Source organism: Camellia sinensis, chromosome 5, assembly GCF_055761805.1.
Source record: "Camellia sinensis isolate YWXY chromosome 5, ASM5576180v1, whole genome shotgun sequence".
Lineage (NCBI taxonomy): Eukaryota > Viridiplantae > Streptophyta > Magnoliopsida > Ericales > Theaceae > Camellia > Camellia sinensis.
Window position 1 is genome coordinate 159825018 of NC_138965.1, and position 23233 is coordinate 159848250.

Sequence of the window (23233 nt, forward strand, 5' to 3'; positions counted from 1 at the left end):
TTATTCAATGTGATTGGTTTCAGTTTTTTAGAAATTGAATTTTTTATTTTTTGTATTTTTAGTGAATATTTTAAAAAATTTTATAGATGCACCTTACTTAAATGCATCTAAATAATAAAATATTTATAAAAAATATTTTATAAAATTAATAAATACATAAAATATAAAAAATGTATTGAATTTTTGTTTTTTTAATTTTTTTGATATTTAGTGAATTTTTTTAAAAAAATTTACAAATATTATATTTTTTAAATATATTTATGTTAGGGTATCTAAAAATTTAAAAAATTATTTAAAATATTAAAAAAAATTTATTAAAAACAAAAAATATTTATGTTAGGGTATCTAAAAATTTTAAAAATTATTTAAAATATTAAAAAAAATTTATTAAAAACAAAAAATATATGAAAAATAAAAAATAAAATTTTCTAAAAAATATTGATTAATGATTGAGGCCTCAAATTTTTTGGCTCAAATTTGGCTCGAATTTTTTTTTTTTTTTTTTTTTGCTGGGTTGATGCTTTGCTTGTTATTATTATTATTATTATTATTTATTTTTTTCTGCAATGTATTAGCCCAGAAAGAAAAAAAAAAAAAATGCATTCGAGGCAATTTCGAGCCTCATTTCGAGGCCTCAATCACAGCCGAAAAATATTTTCTAGAAAGCAAAACCAAATAAGCTGATCACTTTTCATTAAATTTAAAAAAAAAAAAAAAAAAAAATTTCAGTTGGCGATGCTATTAGTATACAGCTTGATGCTATTGGCCTCGTTTGGGAAGTGACTATTTTAGTAGGCTATTTTAGTTTTTGACTATTTTAATAAGTTAAAATTTTTGTATTTGGGAAGATGATTGAATTTTTTTGTGGTTGGATGGATGTTTGTGAGAGAAAAAGTGAAATGATTATGAGTTTGATGTGATATTTTGTCTTATTAATTATTTTAGACTATTTTGTTTTTTTTGTGATTTTTAACCTAAACTAAGCTATTTTTTTTTCCTAGTTTAGGCTATTTTTAGCCTAAACTATTTTTTTTCTTCCCAACTCCTCTCTCTCTCTCTCTCTCTCTCTAAACTCTGTACTTTTATCTAAAAGTCACGTGCGTTGTGGCAGCCGAGTTAACGCACCTCCGACCTCTCCTGCTGTAGTTCCGGCGATCGTAATCAGCAATCAATTCGTATCTATATACTTATATGAATGTATCGATCTTAAGGTTTTCTATGATCTCCTAAGAAGTGCATGTTCACAATTCGAACAATTTGTGATCGACTGGTTGTTCATTTCCTTGATTGATTGCTGTTGTTTGTGCTATTCGATGTGATTTTTCGACGATCGTAGTGAATTGTGGTGTTCTAATGGCAAGTATGAAAATGATGACGAGAAAGGTCGGGAAGTATGAGGTTGGAAGAACGATCGGTGAAGGGACTTTCGCCAAGGTTAAGTTTGCGCAGAATATGGAGACTGGAGAGAGTGTTGCTGTGAAGGTTATGGTCAAAAGCTCTATACTCAAGCACAAAATGGTTGATCAGGTGCTTAATTCTCTCTTTTTTTCCCAAAATTCTGAAAATTGACCTTGCATATGCAATGTATATGTGGATATAACCATGATTATTACAGATACAAAGTGTCCTTGTAGTGTTTGAATATAATTTGTAGATGTTCTTAACTTCTAATCAGTTCTCATGAATTATTACATATCCTGTCTGTATTTGCAAATTGCAACCTTTTACTGCATAATTTGTATCAGTGGAGCTTTTGCCTGTTGTTGCTAATTAGGGGGGCCACTAAAACGTGTCCTATAAATTTTGAGGTAAAGGGTTTGAACTCAAGGGCACGCACTTTGTGTTTGTGCAAATTAGGGCAAAGGTTAGGTCCTATGGCACAGACACTTCTAAAAGGGCAACGTATTTGTATCATATTTGTATCGGATATTGATACTCCTAAAAAACTACTTATTGGATACTTACTAAAAGTATCGGATAGTTCTTTATTAATTTTTCATTAATTTTAAAGTATCGGATACTTAATTTTGAAGTATCGGATATTTCAAGTCATATATTACCTTTACAAAATTAGTATCGTAGTATTTCTTGCATAACATTATAATATAGTATAATTGTAAGTAATACAATAATATTTTTCCAATACTTTGCTTAGTTATTTGATAAGAAGAACATAGTGAATAAAGTAATATAATTTGTCTAATTGATTTATTCTTATTGTATTGTGCACGTCCCTTATAACTACATAAAAAGTAAGAATTATAAAATTAAATTAAATTTAATATTGTTGTTTTATTATTATAATATAAATATATTAGACTTGATATTAAAATTAAATATTTATAATACCTATTAAAAATTAAAAGAAGTAAACTAACTATTAACTTAAATTAATACCTAATTCTTAAATATTATTATTTTATATTATAAAATTATAATATGATTTCTCAACATTCTTGAGCTCATGTGTAATAAACTAACTACTAATAATTTTTTTAAAATATTTTTTTACGAATGTATCCTAACTGTACCCATATCCTAATTTTTTAGATTTTAGCATATTACTGTATCTATTGTATCGTATCCGTATCTTGTGTCCATATCCATGCTTCCTAGGTTAGGTCTAAGGGTGAGTACGGTTCGGTTTGGTTCAGTTTAGGAGTAAACCAATGGTTAAACCACTATTTATGTTCCATGAAATTTGAAACCAAACCAAACAATAAAAATCTTGGGACCAAGCTAGACCGAACAAATAAATCCAGTTTGGTTTGGAATCACAATTTTTAGAAACTTGCCATCATTTGTACCATGATCAAGAATATTGCTCACAACTAACAAAATATCAAACAATAAGCTCTCATTTTTTTTATTTTTCAAACTATAATTGTTTAGAACTAGTTTTATCATTGTACAAGAATACAGGGTGTAGAGGGTTAACAACTTATATATATGGGCTACTAATTAGGTAATTGAGTTTCTATGGTAAGTAATAAATCATATATATATATATATGTTTATATCTAAACGGTCCGGTTTGGTTCCAAACCGGAACCGTATCTATAGAAGCATAGACCGAAGCGTGAAGTATGGCTCCCCTTATTATAAGAACAATAACCAAACCGTGTGCATTAAGAAAACCAAACCAAACCAAACCAAACCATACAGTTTGGTCTGGAGCGAACCGATTTACTATTTTTTGTGCGCTCAACTTTAGTTAGGTTTGTACCCAATACACCTTGCTCAAACCCCATCTAATGGGGACTAAACTGTGTATATAATATATATAAATTTTATTTTTTGTTGTTGTTGTTCCTGCTGCTGCAGCTGCTTTTAGTGGTTTTTGACGTTGGATGAACTAACACACTTGAGAAGTGGTTTAGTTGAATGCAAGTAAAGAACCAATTTGCTAAAGACACCAAAGTTATATGTAATGTAATGAAAAGTTTATCTTTGAGGATGAATTTTGTTGATTGAAGTACAATTGCTTCCTACATTGGCTTATCTTCTTACTTGTCTGCATTGTTGTTATTTTCTTACCTCTTTGAGTTGGTTTCCAGATTAAAAGAGAGATATCCATAATGAAGATTGTCAGACATCCTAACATAGTTCGGCTGCATGAGGTATGTTTAAACTTCTCATAACATGTTTTTACAATGATATGGACTTTCTTTTTATATCACATAATTTACGTGCTAAGCCCCTGACTTGCTAGAGCATTCATTGGTGTTAATACCAAGTCACTAATATTAATTTTTTGTTTCATTTTGATATGCTAGGTTTTGGCTAGCCAGACAAAGATATATATTGTTTTAGAGTTTGTTACTGGTGGAGAACTCTTTGATAGAATAGTAAGGCTTCTTCAACTTTTGTTTATATTAATGGTGAATGTTAGTATTCTTTTGCCATTTTACTTTGCTTGGATTCTATTGAAGTGATACCATTGTATTCATCATGGCATTGTATCAGTTGCATATGAAATTTGGATTGGGTTACAGAGTGTTAATATGGCTTTGGTTCTCTCATTTAAAAGCACTTTGGCCCATTGATATCTATATTGTAAGAAGTCTTTTGGACTGAATATGTTAAATTTTAGTACAATCAGTTGGAATTTAAAAAACCTGGAGTGCTTTTTAAATTTTAAGATTGATACTTGTTCAAATTTGTAGAGTGACTGTGGGTACATATTGTCACATGAGAGGGGATAAGTACAACATATGACTTATATCTAGATCTTAGTGTTCGTGATAACGTTGGACTAATTATTTGTAATCCTGACAGTCCATTAAATTGTTGAGTTGAATTGTCACTTTTAGCAAGATAGATCTTCTTAAATTGTTGCAAATTCTTATGCTAAAGCATCATGACGGAAAGATAGATCTGGCAAGAGAAAAGTTTCTAATTCTAAAGTTAGTTCATGTCTTCCAAGCAGGAGTTAGTTCATGTCTTCCAAGCAGGACAAGAGACCCGGAATCAAGCTTCTAATTAGAGGACTTAAAGGTTGTTTCTTGTTGGATCACAACTCGATGGTCAACACATCAACTTTTTTCTTTTACTTTTAAAATTATGTTTGGTTCACTTGTTTTTTGCTAAGCTATAATGCTTTGCTGCCCCTCTATTATTCCATTTTAAAGTCCATCTCTGGTGGGAATGTTATGTGCGTCCTTCAGAGCTTGATTTCAAGGAGCTCTTTATTGAAGGAATTTCAAGGAGGTGATAAAGTTTTTCTTTATCATATTCTCTTTCTGTCAATTGAGATTTACTGGATTCATGAGGCTAGATTACCAACTCCTAGAAATTGATGAGTTCTCGAAAAAAGGGCTTGGTATGGTTGGAATTAATAATTTGCTCATAACTTGGTTGTCTAGATTTCAGGGGCCATGCGAGGCTTATACTTAGAATCAAGGTTTTAAAAAGCGGTCGCAACCGTTATGTAACGCCGTTACGTAACGGTTGTGGTGGTTACCGCCACTCGTTACGGCCGCTTTTGCAGTGTGATTGAGATTCACAGGTGTGTCAGCCGTTGCGGCTGCTGTAGCGGTCGTAACAGTGCCGTAACAGCCGTAACGGCCTGTTACGTAATGGTTCTGAACTGCTTCTTTCAAAAAAACACACAAAAAAAAAAAGCTGAAAATAGGGGAAGAGGGAAGATAAAGAGAGAAGATGGAGGAGCAAGAGATAGAGAGAGAGAAGAGGGAAGATGAAGAACATATTATTGATTTGTTGAAGCTGTAAGATTTATACTATTCTATTCAGCTGCTATCACTTAACCATTTTGTTTGTGTGTGTCTATCTATATATTGTTTGAAAATAATAATAATAATAATAATAATAATAATAATAAGTATGGTCATTTTCTATTTGACTTGGTTGAAATATATATATATATACATATATTTAAGTTCTTATTTATCCTCTTACTTTTGTCATTGTTTATCTTAAATATAGTAGTTAGTGATTGATTTTTTGTATAATATAAAGTCATTAATTATTAAAATAAAATGAAAAAAACTCAGTTTATAGTGATTTAAAAATATAAAATATATTGGATCATACTTAAAAATTTATAAAAATTGATCAATATTTATTTTAAACCTAATAAATATGATCATGGAAAAAAAATGTGTATCGGTAAGTTTTTTTCAAATTGTGCGAAAAATAAAAAAATTCACGGTTCTGATTACCGCAACCGTTACACTACGGCCTTTACAGCCCGCACCCGCAACCGCACCCGCAACCGCAACCGCGCCACCACCACCGTTACGGCGACCGCAACCGCTTTTCAGAACCTTGCTTAGAATTGAATCACAATAAGGATCAAGGAATTCACCCCTAAGCTTCACCTGTGGAGTGCAAATCCTTTAATACCAATTTCTAGTTGGAGTGTTGCCTTGCTCAGAAGGGTTTACTTCATATTTTGAGACGAACACTGCATAGGATTGTACGAGGATAATTATAATAGGATGATGCTGTGATGGTCCTCTGTTCAGCCTTCTTTCTATATATACACAGTCTGGTTTGTATCTTACCTCTACCAAAGAACTGCACTCAGTCTTATAGTATTATTTCTTTTGGAAAGGATGAAATATAGGATTATTGTCTTAAAATTCTGCAGGCTCTTTAAAGCTGCTTAATTCAATATTTTATTCCAGTTGATAAAATCTAGAGTTTTGGCACAGGCTTACAAATGATTGTTGATATTGTAGTTTTAGCTTGCATAACCAGTCATTGTATGTCTGAGTGAGGAAAGCATTCTGGCATACTTTTGATGGATCTATTTGTTTTGTAGCTTATACCTTGAGTTCCATGGGTTCTTCTAGAAATGAGTTGCACTCCTTATTGATTTTGGCTTTTCTAAGTTTTCTTCATTGTATACCTTTTCATTTCAACAACGTACAGTTGATATGAGGTTTCGGTTTCCCAATAGAATACACACACTGCGACTCTTAGTTCAGGAATGGTATTTCCTCTCTCTTGACTTTGATATGCACCATTAGGAATCCATTTGATATGCACCATTAGGAATCCAACATTCTATGGTGTATGTAAACTTTCGGATCTGTTCATCAAGTTAGTTGTTAGACAGCTGCATCCAAAATCCTGTGGTCAACATGGTTTTTTTTTGCCAATATCACTGTCATTGATACTTGATTGGCTACGCTAGTCCTATCAAAAGTAGTTCTTAGAGTACTATACATTTTTGGATTTGAATAGGTTCTTGCTTGTTGAAATATTGGAAGAGATTGTGCATTTTACATTTGGTTTTGCTTCTTTCTTGTTCTAGTAATTCAAGCTTTCAGTGCATGATGTTAGATGCTGTTCATTGGGTATGTTTTCTGCCCAAAATTTTACTTGGTTCAAAACCGCTTGAAAGTCGTAAGTAGCTTGATTGCCTCAACAGAAAATATATATTTTTAAGAATCAAAAGAAAATATCATTTGGTTTGGGTGTTATACATTATTTTATTTTTATGCATGTCAAAATATGGAGAATGTGAAGCAGTTTGCATTTAGGTTTAAGCTCATTAGGTGTGCATAATATGGACATGTTGGAATTCATGCCTTTTCCACCTGTATGGGCAGGGAGGCAAACTTGGGTGACTAGTAAAAATTCTGTGTTATTTACATGGGCTTGATGTGTTCACTAATCTAAAATTCTGAGATGATGGTCTCATTGTTTGGCTAAGTGCCTAATCAGTCTCTTGATTGGATATATCATCCAATCTTTACATCCCTGAGGACTTGCGATTGAATATCCAACAAGTTGTTCACTTCATTCTACTTATATTGTATAATGGATCAGCCCTACCTATAATTCCAGAATGCACTACCATCATGGTGATCAAGTCCCATATTCGAGCTGGGGAATGGCAGTGTAAGTTTTATGAATGAAACTGTATATTAGATTGAATTGATTGACAAAGAATACATCATTTATATAGAACACTAATTCCTAATCCTACATGAATACATCACTGATATATAGAAGTCTAGTAGGACACTAATTCCTAATCCTATAAACTGTTCACCACTCTGCATCGTGAGTCGTGGTCGTATCCCTTGATCATGATTGATGGCTTGTTTGGTTCGAAGGCCTCTCTTTCTCTTGATCGACTGGTTTGTATAGGTCAATCGATTGATCGACTGGTCTGTCCAGGTCGATCGACTGCTGGAAACCACTTCTTCTCTCTCTTTCTTGTCTCACTGTTGTGGTTTTCTGGTTCGCTGGTTCAGTGTGAGTCGCTAGTCCAGTGTGATCCGTGGGTCTCTGGCGCATCTCTCTACATCGCTGGATTGTGGTTTTCTGGTTCGCTGTCCCTCTCTGTCTCGCTAGTTCTCCTTAGGGCTTCGACATCGTCGCAATCGAGCCCTCTGGTTATCTCTCTCTCTCTCTCTCTCTCTCTCGTGTATTGAGCTCTCTGGTTATCTCTCTCTCTGTCTCTGTCTCTCGTATTGTTATTAGTATCTGAATTCACCAGTATTTGACCCAACTGTGCTAATTTGGGATTATTACAGTTTAACCCCTCTAATTAAGTTGTTTTATACTTGGACACCATAAACTTTGCTTTATTACAAATGTCGGATACTAAAATCCAAACCATCAAATGCAAACTCACTGGTGGCAATTATGCCTATTGGGCCAGTGTTATGAAGCATTTTCTTCTTGGTCAAAAAAAATGGGGCTATGTTTCTGGTTCTGTTCCTTGTCTATCGGACCCGAAGGCAGAAAGATATCTGACTTCCTGTGACTCTTGGAATTGTGATAATGCCCAAGTTCTGACCTGGTTTCATAACTCTGTGGATGATCGTATAAGAATGATGTTTTCCAAGTACACTATTGCCAAGGAGGTGTGGGATTATTTACTAGGTGTTTATCAGCAGTCCAACTTTTCTAAGCGGTATGAGTTGGAAATAGCTATTCAGAATGCTCGTTAGTGAGATCAGACTATTCAAGACTTCTATATTGAGATGACAGGTCTCTGGGATTAGTTGGCTCTTATGGAACCACTTAGTCTCAAGATATTGGACGCTTATCTTGAGTTTCGGGAGCAGGGTCATTTAGTGCAATTCTTAACGGCTCTCTCCCCTCAGTATGAGGCTATCCGAGGTGGCATCCTTCACCGATCTCCTCTTCCATCTGTGGATGCTATTGTTTGTGAACTCTTCTCCGAGGAAACCCGTCTTAAGACGGCTAGTCAGACTCTGCCTCCTTCTGTCTTCTTGGCTCCTGCCAAGCCTCCCTTGTTATCGATCCCACCTCCTCATCAGCTTCAGGCCACTGCGAAACCCAAGAAAGGACCATTAGGGCCAGATGAGTGTGCTTTCTGCCATCAGAAGGGTCATTGGAAGCACAACTGTCCCAAGAAGGGATGTCACCCTGCTCCGTCTTCTCAGACACAGTTCCGCGGTCCTACCTTGGGTACTTTCCGTCCTCCTGCTGCTTATACTACATCTACTCCGGCTCCCGATCTTGACTTGGCTTCCTTGAGTGCTCAGGTTGCACAACTTTAGCATATTTTGTCCACCTCTCAGCCATCTCCATCTGCCTCCGCTCTTACCTCTCTTCATTCAGGTTTGCTTGGGTCCTCTTCAGGTATCCCTTCTTCTGTCTGGCTTTTTTGGCTCTGATTTCATGTAAGTTTTCTGAATGAAATTGTATATTAGATTGAATTGATTGACAAAGAATACATCATTTATATAGAACACTAATTCCTAATCCTATATGAATACATGAATAGATCACTGATATATGGAAGTCTAATAGGACACTAATTCCTAATCTTATAAGGAAAAAGGAGAACACATTCTCACAGGCAGATGATCTTCAATCTACACATGCTTATTAGCAACTAATTCTATAATTTCATAGAGAAATGCTTAATGAGATGCTTGTTCAGAATACCTAGTAATCGGTATGAGCTAAGAAAGCTCAGATGCAGTAACAAACATTGTTACCATTCAACATGCAATTAATTGTACCTTTAAGCAACTTTGTATAGTGATCGTGTTGACATTAATAACTTCACTGTTTTGTACTTGGCAATAACTTCATACAAGTCCCAAATAATTGAAGAAGTGGGTTAAGATATGTTGGGCTGTGAGATGGAAAGTGGGATGACCCCACTTGCAATTGGTTGATTAAATTATGAAAATATAACTTTGGGCTTTGAGATGCATCCTAATGGATACAAAAGATCATGATGGAAATTGAAGAGGTAGTTCACTTATATTTTAGCTTTGATGAGGATACAATTGACTTTGATTTAGCTCAGAGATCTGCTGCATCTGTAAGCAGTAACCTGGTTTTCAATTTATTAATGTAAAATGTTGCCTCTTAATTTTTGCAGCATTATCAATGTTGGAAACTCTTCTTGTTATGCTTACCATGAGTGTACACTGTACAGGTTCATAAAGGAAGGCTCTCTGCGAATGAATCTAGGTGCTACTTTCAGCAACTTATAGATGCAGTTGCTCATTGTCATAGTAAGGGTGTTTACCACAGAGATTTGAAGGTGTGGGGTGATGGTTGACACAACTCTTGCTCAGCTGGCAGTTATTTTGCATTTATAAGATTACATTTTCACCCAAGTTAATTGTTCTTTCTTTTCCTTTTGATTTATAGCCTGAAAATCTTCTTCTTGATTCCCATGGAAACTTGAAAGTTTCTGATTTTGGACTGAGTGCATTGCCCCAACAAGTATGCATGATCAAATTCTATTTGCATTAAATCAGGCCAGGGAGGTTTTTTATTTCTAAACAATGTACAAGTGTTCATGCTCTATAATTTTTTTTTCCTTCTAAATCCGTGTGCAGGGAGTTGAACTTCTTCACACCACTTGTGGGACGCCAAATTATGTTGCTCCTGAGGTAGACTTTTCAAGATACTCTGCATTGTAATTTAATATGGTCTCGTGCACTGCTGCATTCCAGTTTTGTGTGTACATTTATATTTGGTTTCATTTGACTTGGGCTTCATATTGGTTGAATATTCTTGTTGGCATTAGTGTATGTACATAACTTATACATAATCTCTCTATGAAGTGCATGGCGTCAAATTTATGGAAGCTTTTTGTACTTCCGTAATGATTTTATAAACATTGTTCCTATTTTTACTGATCTGTAAAGCTTGAAGCTGGGGCAAATCCTTATTATAATAGTACTTTATTCCAGTAATTATTTCTTTTCTTATAAGCAGGGGATGAACACCATTGTAATTTGACGCAACATTACAATAATTACCTAGGCTTTAATTCATATTTTCTTGTAGCACCACTATTCGCTTGATAAACCAAATCAAACCATTCGCATGATAGTTCCACTAAAATTATTCGAGACTACCACTTCCAGTGTAACCACTTCCTTTCTCCACCATTGGCTTTGCCACCACTTAAACACTACCATCATTTCATTCCCACCACTACCGTAGCATTGAGGTCATCCTCATGCTTAAGGCTGATGATTATGTTGTAGAAAAGACTTAAGAACCATTACAAAACTCCCCTTTTCTTCTCTATTGAAATTTCTGAGCTATTATATGATGGAGCTTTTTACTTTACATGTATAGATATGGGCTATGGATAGATGTGGAATACTATGGACTATAGATATGCCTTACTACCCATGTTTAAATTTATATTTAAATACAAATCTGTTTGTTAAAAAATTTATTCAAACAAGACAATGGGCTTTCTTGTAAATGCACCATTCAAAGATGCTTCGTCAAAGTTTATGCTCTGTCAACTATGACGCATAAAATGGGCAGAGGGAAGTAAGTACTGATATTTGAAACCACAATGATTTAATTATGAGTCAAATAAATGTCATACTTGGGAAATATTTGAACAATAAGAGCTGTAAAGTTGATTGTAAGAAGGATTGGTCATTGTCTTTTATTTGGCAATAGACAGGTGTAAGAGGAGGTGTTTGAACCCCTTGTTGATTTCTGTGCAAGGGGGGTGGTGCAGGAAGGGACAAACTCTTAAGACTCTGTCATTGAGTCTATCCCTTGCTTGCTCTCCCTTAACTTCTATGCCATGTGAGTCATTTTATATTTTCTCCTGTTCTCCCTTGCATTGTCAACAGCTATGCATATGTCTTGTTTTCCTTTGAAAGTAATATGCAATAGAAATTGTATCCCTTAGCCTTTCTGTAACTTTGCTGATAGTTGTGAAGTTTCTGTGATATAATTGTGCTTTGAAGTAAGCTTTTCAGTTGGCTAATGTTTCAATTCTTCTGGTTAAACTCACAATGTTTCTCCTACATTATTTATTTATTCAAAACCTTTTTTTTCCAAAGAAGCATGGTCCTTAATTTTTTTGCTGCCATCTAAATTTCTTCTCAACCAATGCCATAGGTTTTATGCCACCGGGGTTATGATGGTGCTGCAGCAGATGTCTGGTCATGTGGAGTCATCCTTTATGTTTTAATGGCTGGGTATCTTCCATTTGATGACATAGACCTTCCGACCTTGTACCAAAAGGTTAGTTGCTCTTATTCTTTTAACTGCTTCTGTTTAGTGCTTAAGTTCTGTCAGATGTCGTTCTGATGCATTGATATATTTCATTTTCTAGTAACTTATAATGGTGATGTATTTTTATCAAGAATACATCTTTGTTGTGCCCATTTGTTTAACATGTCGGACACTCCATTCAGAACATATTGCATATGTGCCATGCCTATGTCCATAATTTTATCTCTTCGCTGTTTGTGGGAGGTCACTGTCACATGCATATATTGTGTCTGTGTCAGACACTGACAACCGTGTCTTTGGCAAGAGCATAAGTTGCAACGAGGGCATGTTTAATCTTTTAAGCATTTTACGAATTGAGAAAAATTTCTCATTGGACCCATTTTTATCATCTAAAACATTTGGTAAACCATGCCAGTATGCGTGAGACTTTCTAACTGTTCCTCTGATTTGTGTAGATAAATGCTGCTGAATTTTCATGTCCAATTTGGTTTTCTCCTGGTGCAAAGTCCTTGATACATAAGATCCTTGATCCCAACCCAGAGATTGTGAGTATGAAGATCATTGCTTATTGATTATTTTGAATCAGTAAAGCACCTCACCTTCTGTTTCTATTCTTTGATTTTGATGGTTTATTTGAATTGATGTTCCCTATTTTTTGATTGTTTATCCGAATTGAGTTGATATACAAATTTTAACATTTAGTTGATATTTGAATTTCAACCAAACTCTCCTCAAACTTCATCTCTATTTGGTATTTAAATTTCAATCTAACTTCTTTATCTCTCTTCAAAACCTAACTTATCTTTGTTTATATAACTACACTCACGTCTCTGTCTTGTCTTATAGATTTTCATGTGCTTTAAACATTCTCTATATTCTTCCAATCAAGTCTCTTTAACCTTCATAGTGACAAACTTAAGACTATAGATAATAAGTTTTGCAATTATATGTGCTTATGGGTTCAATGGCCGTTAATTGGCATGCATTTTATGATGATGAAGCTAATAAGTTTTGCAATTATATGTGCTTATGGGTTCAATGGCCGTTAAAATCTGAAGCTTTGCAGGTGGGATCAAGAGTGTGTTAGCTTTGGTTTTGCCATTTTTCCTGCTAGAAAATTATATAAACAATTCAAATCATGTGGTCTATAAATAAATATTAATATCATCTCCAATAGTAAACTATTGATGGATACATAGAAGTCAAAATTCTTCCCTTCTGGGGGGTTCTCATTTGTTCGAAAACAAATGAAATCACCAATTTTCCGCTTCCCTAAATTCTGAAAATTTTGGAATTGATTCCACTTTTATGAAAACGAAAACAATATACCAAACAAAATTTTGTTTCTGGTTTCCCAAAAAAAAAAAAAAAACAATAACAGAAAACAGAAGTGTCAAGTCAACAAACAACCCCTATATTAAGTCCCAATGCATAATTTTGGCTTTAGTAACCTATGAAACTCTTATAGCTACAACCTTAATTTCATCTTCCTTCAATAAGAGTATAACACTCCATTACCTTAGCAAGTGTTCCTAAATTCTATTACTTGGAATCCATAAACAACAAGAAGTTAATCTGATTTTAGTAGACACTTGGCAACCGACGTAAGCTCTGTTTGCAGCAGCACACGTTGCAAGTGGTCTATAAAATGAGCTTGTTTAAGAAGGTTGTATGGTGCTCTCTAACTCCTCAAAGATGTCAATCTCTCTGTCTGTTCGTATTTTCATCATTCGAGTGTCTAACTCTTACTTTGTGTATGCATATCAAAATCACATTGTTTTTGTGCGAGGATGAAATTATACCTTTTGGTTGTATGTTTACCAAGGATAATCAGTTTTTTTTACTGAACTGTACTTTTAAGACCTCTTTGATATTTTCTTCTCCTTCATTTTCCGTAATTGTTCTTTGTATTCATGCAGCGTATCAAGATTGAAGGGATTAAGAATGACCCATGGTTCCGACAAAACTATGTGGCTGTTAAACAAGGAGAAAATGAAGACGTGAATTTGGATGATGTTCGTGCAGTTTTTGATGACATCGAGGTTGTGCCCCCCCCTCCCCTCCTCCTCTTTGCTTTGCAGAATTTGAAGTCTTTTCTATTGTTATTGTTAGAATAGGAAATTATGTTCACATGTTAGAATAGGAAATGATATTATTCTGATTTGTTCCTTGATCTATGTAATGGGCTGTTATGAGTTGGCCCTTAAATCATGCCTTATGGCACTCCTATAATTATGGTTTATTTCTAATATAAAAGGGGATGAGCTCTTACTCATTCCCTAACTCTTCTCTTCTCTTCTCTAAAACTATCATGGTATCAGAGCCATAAACCTAGACCTATACACCACCACCTAGCCACCTACAACCACCACACAACCACCCATAGAGTTTCATCAACCTCTTGTGAGAGTAGAGGTCTCTATAGCAGCAGAGGTGACCAAGGTTGAGTCGACAGTCACCAAAGGCCATCTAGGCCTGGTTGATTACTGCTAAAAGCCCCCCCAGGCCTGGTTGACAGTGACTGAAGGACACCCAGGCCTGGTCGACAGTCCCTGAAGGCCACCCAGGCCTAGTCAATTGCTGCCGAAGGTCACCCAGGCCTTGCCGAAGGCACCTAGGTCCTGTCGAAGGCTCCCAGGTCCTACCAAAGGCTCCCTATGCTTACTTGATTGCTGTCGGAAGCTCACCTACGCTAGTCGACACATTTTCTAGTCATCCGATAGTGTCTCTGTCTGTTTCGGCTCCATCCCAATGCCTACTTGATTGTTGTTAGAAGCTCGCCTGGGCTAGTCGACACCTTTTCTGGTCATTTGATAGTGTCTTTGTCTGTTTCGGCTCCATCCACTGCTCCGCTGCCCTCTGTTGACTCTGGTTCTGGGTATGATCTGATTAGTTCATCTGTTTGCTTATCTGTTCTACATAGTACCCACCTTTATCTCTCTGTTTACTTGAGGGGTCACGCTTTTGTCATTTAATAAGGCCCTGTTTTACTCTGAAAAAGTGAATATTATATTATGATCTCATAGTGGTCAGTACTACACAATGCTTGTTCATTCCATTCGATCTTTCCAATTTTTTTGATTAGTGCAGTATTATTGGGTTAGGATTGTAGAGTATATATGGTTGACTTAACTAGTGAATCCACCCCTATTTCTCAACCACCAAAGGGGGAGAGTCCCATCATGACTACTACATCTGACACTATGAATCCTAACTTTAAAATCACCACCTCTCTATTTAGTGGTCAGAACTACCTAGCATGGTCACAGAGTCTGACTCTTTTTCTCAAGAGTAGGGGAAAGATGGGTTATGTTGATGGGAGAATACAAGCACCTAGCATTACAGATTCCAGTTATGACCAGTGGGAAATTACAAATTCTCTGATCATGGGATGGCTGATACACTCTATGGTTCCTAAGATTGGTGAAGGATGCTTGTCCATGGATACTACAAAGGGAATTTCTCCTAGGCATTCGAATTGTGTCGATCCATTAAAAGGTTGGTACAAGGTGAGATGACTATCTTTTAGTATTTTGCCTTCCTTAGCAATGGGTGGAAGCGTCTTGATCACCTTCAGGATTACAAGCCTGTCTGTCCGTCCCACTGATTCTGTTGGTTACTAAAAGTTTGTGGAACAAGAGCAGGTTTTCAAGTTCTTGAAAGGTCTGAATGTGGAGTATGATCCAGTTCGGAGTAGAGTCCTTGGCATGGATGTGCTTCCTTCTCTCCAGGAAGCCTTTGTTTTTGTGTAGAATAAGGAGAGTCGCCGCTTTGCTATGCTTCCTTCTACCACTACCGATCGCTCTGCCTTGGTTTCTGCACCCCCTCGAGATGGAGAACGGGTAACATGTGGTTCTCGTCCTTCTTCAGGGAAGGATCATCTTTTCTGTGACTACTGCCGTCGACCTCGTCACACCTGAGAAACTTGTTGGAAGTTGCATGAGACTCCTAGTGGCCGAGGCGACCATCCTAGTTATTGCAGGGGTAGATCTAGCCAGTTTTGAGGTCGAGGAGCCAATGCTCGGGCACATCTTTCAGATGCAGTTGAACCACCACCTTCATCTCTAGTTGTCTCACCGGAAGTTGATGTTTCGGGGTTATCTGCCTCGGATTTTGAGATTGCTCTGCGCCATTTGCTTGACTGTCGAGCCTCCACGTTTGCCATAGGTGCACCCTCTTTTTCCTTTTCCAATTCAGGCAACTTGGCTTCCTCCCCATGTGCATTGCTATCTCATACCACTGTGTCATGGATTATTGATTCTAGTGCTTCTGACCATATGTTTGGTTCCTCTCATTTATTCTCAGAGTATAACCCCTCTTCAGGTTAAGAAAAAGTGCGTATTGCTGATGGTACTATGTCCTCTGTAGCAGGGAAATGTTTAATTCATGTCACTTCTTCCCTTCCTTTGCCCTCTGTCCTCTGTGTTCCCAATTTTAGTGTTAATCTTTTATTTTTGAGTCGTATTACTTGTGATTTGAATCATAGTATGACGTTTTTCCTTGATCGTTGTCTTTTCTAGGACCTTATCACAAGAAGGAGATTGGTAGTGGTAAAGAGGAACATGGTCTCTACATTCTAAATCAGACAGACAAGTTGGCTCACTCATCTATGTAGTTACCATCCACCAAGGAAGACCTTTGGCTGTAGCACCGCTGTTTAGGACATCCCTCTTTTTAACTCCTTGAGCATTTATTTCCTTTTGTCTTTGAGAAAAATAATGTGTCTGATTTTCAATGTGAGTCTTGTCAACTTGGAAAACAACACCGAGCTTCTTTTGCTCCTTCTATTAATAAAAGTTTAGTTTGATTTACTTTAATTCATTTTGATGTCTGGGATCCCTCGCGTTTTGTGTCTTTAAAAGGTAAAAAATGGTTTGCCACTTTCATAGATGATTGTTCTAGGGCGACTTGGGTCTATCTGATGAAAGATAAAAGTGAGGTGTTTTCTGTGTTTCAAAACTTTCATAAAATGATTTGTACTCAGTTTGAGGTGGTTGTCAAAATTTTACGTTTTGATGTAGGGGAATATATTGACTCTTGTCTTGTCAGCTATTTTTGGCATTATTCATCACACTTCATGCACTAACACCCCTTAACAAAATGGTGTTGCCAAATGGAAAATTGTCATCTCCTTGATGTGGCTTGTTATCTATCTTTTGAAATGCGTGTTCCTAGATCCTATTGGGGGTAAGTGATTTTCACTGCCGTTTATTTGATTAATCGTCTTCCTACCCAAGTCCTTCACAAACAAACACCTCTTCAAGTTCTGTCTGGGTCCACCTCCTCTGGGTTTGCCATTCCCCCTAAGACCTTTGGCTGTGTTTGCTTTGTCCACAATCATTACCCCACTTATGCTAAATTTGATCCTCGGTCTTTTAAGTGCGTTTTCCTAGGTTACTCTGCCACGCAAAAGGGTTATAAGTGTTATCATCCTTGCACTTGCAAATGGTTTGTCTCTATGGATGTCACATTTTTCGAGTCTTAGTCTTACTTTCTACCCTCTCCAGTGTCCCCGTCATCCCTTCCGGGAGAGCCTTGGTGTGAAGAGATTCTTGTTCCACTTCCGCTAGTAGTTAAACAAATAGAGGATGATGAGCCAACAGTTGTTGATGACGCAGGCAAAGTTTATGTCAGGGATAAGGACAGACATCAAGTCATCTGGATGCAAGAGATTACTTTTCCTTCTCTACTGCCAACTACTTCTCTGGATGAGTGTCCTCCTGAGAGTCCAGGGAATTCTGATCCTAGTGTTTCTAGTTCTGCGTTTTCAGATCTTGATGTTCCTATTGCTAATAGGAAATAATAGTAAAGGGGTTAGGTTATGTACTCAGCATCTTATTACAAATCATGTCACTTATTCTAATCTGTCTCCTTCATATAAAGCCTTTCTGTGTAAAGTTTTTTTTGTGAGTCTGTCTAATAATTTTCAGGATGCTCTCTCTATTCTTGAATGGAAACATGGCATGATGGAAGAGATGAGAGCTCTCAGCAAGAATGACACTTGAGAGTTAGTGAAGTTACCTAGAGGCAAACATCCAATTGGGTGTAAGTGGGTGTACACTGTCAAACACAATGCAGATGGTTCCATCGAACGGTACAAGGCAAGACTAGTTGCTAAGGGCTTCACTCAGACTTATGGAGCAGATTACTAGGAGACATTTGCTCCGATTGCTAAGATGAACTTTGTAAGAATACTACTCTCTCTTGCAACGAACTTGGATTGGCCACTTTGTAGATAAGTCCGCGGGGGGACCTCGCTACAGTTCGGACTCGATTTGTGTCACGGTTCTTAATCTGAACCAAAGAGTCCAAATTCGGCAAATCGTTTTGAGAAAACAGATTTTGAAAGAAGTGCCAAACATGGACTGCTTTGCCAGATACAGAGTCGCCACTTAAATATTTTATTTTGGGAAATTTAGGAAACCCTGACTCCTTGCCTAAGGCCACGTGTCCGTCATCACCAAAGTTGCCTCGGCTCGGGAACTTGGGTACGATTGGGGAAGGTCACTTCGTGAGCACCCCCGCTCGGCCGATCAAAGATCGGCCTTTACTAACCATGATATCAAGTTTTGAAAACATTGTGTGTTCTTATTTCGATTTTTTAGCCTAGGTTTATTATGTGATGCGCACAGCATACAAGTATAGACCGGGTCGCCTGAATTGGAACAAAACATTTCGTGTTTGTTTTTGAAAGATGGTTTGATGGTGCTACTCGCAAGTAGGCTAATACGTGGATTTGCCACCCTCGGGTGGGCTTAGAAAAGATGATTTTGCCACTATCTAGTGGGCTTAAAACTCACAGTCAATGATTTGTTCCAATCCAAATAACCCAACCTTCACCCACAGGCATTCAGGCAGTCATATCACATAAGCAAATAGCCTCATGGTAAGCATGCTATCATGGCAGTCACTCACACACATGCAAGGATGCTAAAGCATAAAACTCACCGAGTACTCCAAGCCAAAACAGAAGCTAATTAGAAATCCATGCATGATCCTAAATATGCTGAAATGCCTAATGCAACACATGCAAGAATGCAACTATAGCAGGTTCGGCTATTCTAAACATGGCATATGAGGTGCAACAGCTAACAAGTATTCAATCTTGGAATTGAAATACAAATGCAGTTAGTATGATGCGCCGAGCCCGGTGCATGCAAAACAGATGAATGAATGCAACATGCTATCATACTGTATGCTAATTGAAACATGCCCTAATCTAACCATCATAAGCTGGTAAATAAAAGGGAGAAAGACGTGGGGTTGGAAGACATGCATCACACACGCACACTTATTACAATTATGCCCTCGCACAGAGGGTCCGAATAAATGATATACAATCCCAAATAAATAATACAGTCCGAATGAATATAGAATTCTAATTGATTAACAAATTAAACTAAGAAAGCTGTAAACTAGCATGCAAGTTAGGGACTGCCTTGACTCCGCTCCGGATGATGAATGGTGCATGCTCGGGTTGCTTGGCACGGAAATCCACTGCGATGCCCCAATTAGCCTCTGTTTGCGATTGATGCCGGAATGCTGTGCAAGGCTTTTGAAAGGCTACTGATTCTTGATTTGCTGCAACAGAGAGCAGGAAAAGGGCATGGCAATGTATTTTCACAAGTGTATGCATGCCTCGATCCTCGTGCCACCAATCACGCATCTCGATGCATGATGGCCGAGGAGTTGAATTGTGCAACTCAATATAGAATGAATGCATATGAAAACACAACAAGACCTAACTCCATCATGGGCAATCCAGAGTGTCGGTGACAGGGAATTGAGACACGTTCCGTCACTCAAAGTACGAAATGTCCCTCGTTTCCCGTGTTCGGGCTAACTCCTATCCCAAGTACGATGCAATATGCATGATATGCAACTAAGATACAACCTAACATACACAATGTTATGAAATGGCATACATGATGCACGAGATAACATGGCATACACAATGCGCTAACATACAACCTAGCATACGCAATGCTATGAAATGAAATGGCATACACAATTGATAATGGACTTACACCAACAAGAGTGGACCTCAGCCACACTCACATAAGAGGCCATTAGATGAAAATGAGTCACTCGAGATGCGTGCACACGTGCACGCAAACCGAGGACCGAACCTAAGGCACAAATGCCACTCTAACAAAGCATGGCAAGGTATGAAACATGATATGCAAACATGCAAATTTCAGTACCAAAATATGATGCAAAACAGTCCCGAAACATGGAAACATGGCACCCGATGCATGAAATGAGACCCGAAACTCGAAACTAGGCGCATGGAATGACTTATAGCTATACAAAGCATGCATTATTTGAATATGAAGCATAAAGACAGAATCAAGGCAGTCCCAAAACAAGCATACTAATAGTTTTAAGCAAGGCCAAACAATGGACACAAATAGGACTAAGCTAGCATGCAAAAATGGCCACGTAAGAGAGGTAATGAAGCAAGTAGCAGCTGCTGGCCCTAAATGGCCAAGAGCCCTTCAACAAAGTTGAAGAGGGGCTCAAAATAAAGCACTTTACAGTTTTCAACAAGCCACGTATCTAAACACAAACATGCCTAAAACATTGTGCAAGAAATGGGCCAAAAGGGAGATAAAGAAGCAAGTGATGGTTGCTGGCCTCAAACAGAGGAGGGCCCTTCAACAAAGTTGAAGAGGGGCCCAAAACATGGTGTTTTACAGTTAGTGACCAAACCCAAAACAGTGCACATGCAAGCTTAAAATACTATGCAAAATAAGGCCTAAAAAGAGGTTTAAACACAAAGAGCAAAAAGGGAACTTCAAACAGCAAAGGTCCCTTGATAAAACATGAAGAGGGGGTTGAAATAAGGCTATTTACAGTTCGGACCAGAGCCCAAAAATACAAGCACAAGGGGCTAACAAAACATGCAAAAATAAGGCCAAAAGAGGGATAAAGAGGCAAGTGACAAAAGGAAGCCTCAAACAGTGAAGAGCCCTTCAACAATGTTGAAGAAGGGCTCAAAATAAGCTACTTTACAGTTTATAACCAAGCTCAAAACAGTTTACAAATAGGCCTAAAATACAATGCAAGAAAGAGGCATACAAGAGAGGTAAAGAAGCAAGTGTAAAAAGGAAGCCTCAAACAGGGAGAGGCCCTTAAACAAACATGAAAAGGAGCTCAAAATAATGCTATTTTCAGTTAGGGTCGGAGCCCAAATGTGCAAGCAAGAGGAGCTAATATATTGAGCAAAAATAGGGCCAAAGAGAGGGATAGAAGACTTACTCTTGAAGACCAATGCTTCAACAACTCTTGGACCAAGTTTGGGAGCCCTTGACCTCTGGAAATAGCCTTGAAGCTGCTGGAATGGTGTGTGGATTGGTTGGCTTGGAGATGGAGTAGAATGGATGTAGGATTTGAGAGGTTTTGGAGCTTGGAATAGAGAGAGAGAGAGAGATATAATGCAAGAGCCTTAAACCAAACTTTCTAACCCTTAAAACACAGCTGGGGGTGCTGGTTATATAGGCAAGAGTGTGGGAAAAAAGGGGGGAAAATGGATTTCAAATTTCCTCCCAAAAGTGCAGCCCCCTGGATACACAATCTGGGGGGAAACAAAATACAGATTTGTAATGTACCAGAGGAGGGGAGCAAGGCCGGCCTGGTTTTTGAGTTGCAGGTGGCCGGTCGTCCCTCCCCATGGCCGGCCGGCCAAGGGTCAAAAGGTTCAAGAAGTATTAGTGGCCGGCCATCCCAGATTGGTGGCCTCCCATGTGTGCACAACACAACCATGTGGTCAAAAACTGGAGAAAGTAAACCAGGAGAGAGAAAAGCCCACTTTTTGGAGGGGTTCAAAAGGGTCAAACACAATTACTGGCCGGCCATGTGATATTGGTGGCCTCCCAGGTGTGTACAACACAAATATGTAGTTTAGGGCTGGAAAAAGTGGCCTTAGGGTGGTCAACATTGGTTTTCAAGTGAGAAAAACGGGCGACGGAGGGCGATGGAGGAATAAAACTGGTTGTCAGAACAATTACTGGCCTCCCACCCTTCTACGACCTTCCTAACAATGAAACAGAGGTCCTGCCAAAAATGAACTCAAACCGATGCAAAATGGAGGTTCGGGGGCCGAAACGCGCAGCCCGAGGCCCCGAAAACTGACTGCTAGGCATCGGAAGTGGTGTTCGACCACGAAGTTGGTTTTTCAGACCACAGTGTCCCTCAAAAGGGAGCAAATAAGATGCATGCCAAAAATCGGAGCAAACGGAGGTGGTTAAGCGGTCCCGAACCAAGGCATACGGCCAACGGCTCCGAAAAACCGAAAACCGGACTCCAAACGGGCAAAATGGCCTACGACCACGAAACGTAGCCTACGGCCACTGAGAGATGATCTACAAAACCTCTCCCTCCCTTCGGGAAGAGAAGACGGAGAAAACGGGACCTGGTTCACAAATCGAGGCAAAGCACAAAAGAGTCCGGAAGTCCAGAGGCAAGGCTCACGGCCGAGACTCCGCGACCTCTGAACGAGCACAATATGCACCATCACCGAGCACTCAATCGGTGACGTCTGAGTCTTAAGGTCGGTAAAAAATGGGGTGTCTACAGTTGCCCCTCTTTGACAGAACTCGAAAGTCATAAGTGACGGGAGTGAATGTCAAAGCCTAGAGACGACCCATTTTTGACAAGGCCGAAGACTTAGACAAATAGGTGAGATAAACAGAGATGTGCCCGCAGGCATGCCCGCAGGCGGGGGGCAAGATGCAAAATGATATGCAGGAAGATTTTGATAATTGAACTTATACGTTACGCAAAACCGGTTTGATAATTGGACTTATACGCTACGCGAAGCCGGACATCACTCATGATCATGCAAAGAGAGCTGTAATGAAGCAATTATGCGAAATAAATGCAACATTTTAAGCGAATGCTAGGCAAACAAATAAACTCGAGCCAAACTACACCTCGTGCAGAAAGGATGTAAGAAAATTATGGAATTCTCACTGCGAATACAGTGTGCATGTGTGATAGATACACAGAGCGAACATGTGATTGATACACAAAAAGGTGAGCACAAAGTGTGATAGATGCACTAAGTGAACAAGTATGATAGATACACAAAGCGAGAGTGTATGATTGATACACAGAGCGAACGCGTGTGATTGATACACAAAAAGGTGAGCACAAAGTGTGATAGATGCACTCGTTGAACAAGTATGATAGATACACAAAGCGGGAGTGTGTGATTGATACACAGTGCGAACGTGTGTGATTGATACACAAAAAGGTGAGCACA

The 23233-nt window shown here is 38.0% G+C and overlaps 1 protein-coding gene across 4 annotated transcripts in view; it reads left to right on the top strand.

The window, feature by feature from the left end:
• Positions 1-1032: 1032 nt before the first annotated feature.
• The window catches only part of LOC114301976 (CBL-interacting serine/threonine-protein kinase 24), a 41514-nt gene continuing 19313 nt past the window's right edge, over positions 1033-23233 (top strand). For 2 of the 4 annotated variants that reach the window (XR_014330386.1, XR_014330387.1), the window contains exons 1-9: positions 1036-1527; positions 3558-3620; positions 3777-3848; positions 9902-10009; positions 10120-10194; positions 10311-10364; positions 11851-11976; positions 12423-12512; positions 13887-14009. Coding sequence is in view for 2 of the 4 variants with exons in the window: in XM_028246939.2 (XP_028102740.2) it covers positions 1354-1527; positions 3558-3620; positions 3777-3848; positions 9902-10009; positions 10120-10194; positions 10311-10364; positions 11851-11976; positions 12423-12512; positions 13887-14009 (885 nt within the window). In the remaining 2 variants the exon portion in view is untranslated. Of the gene's footprint in view, positions 1528-3324; positions 3621-3776; positions 3849-9901; positions 10010-10119; positions 10195-10310; positions 10365-11850; positions 11977-12422; positions 12513-13886; positions 14010-23233 lie in introns of all 4 variants that reach the window. The other 2 variants (XM_028246939.2, XM_082870279.1) reach the window with 2 other exon arrangements.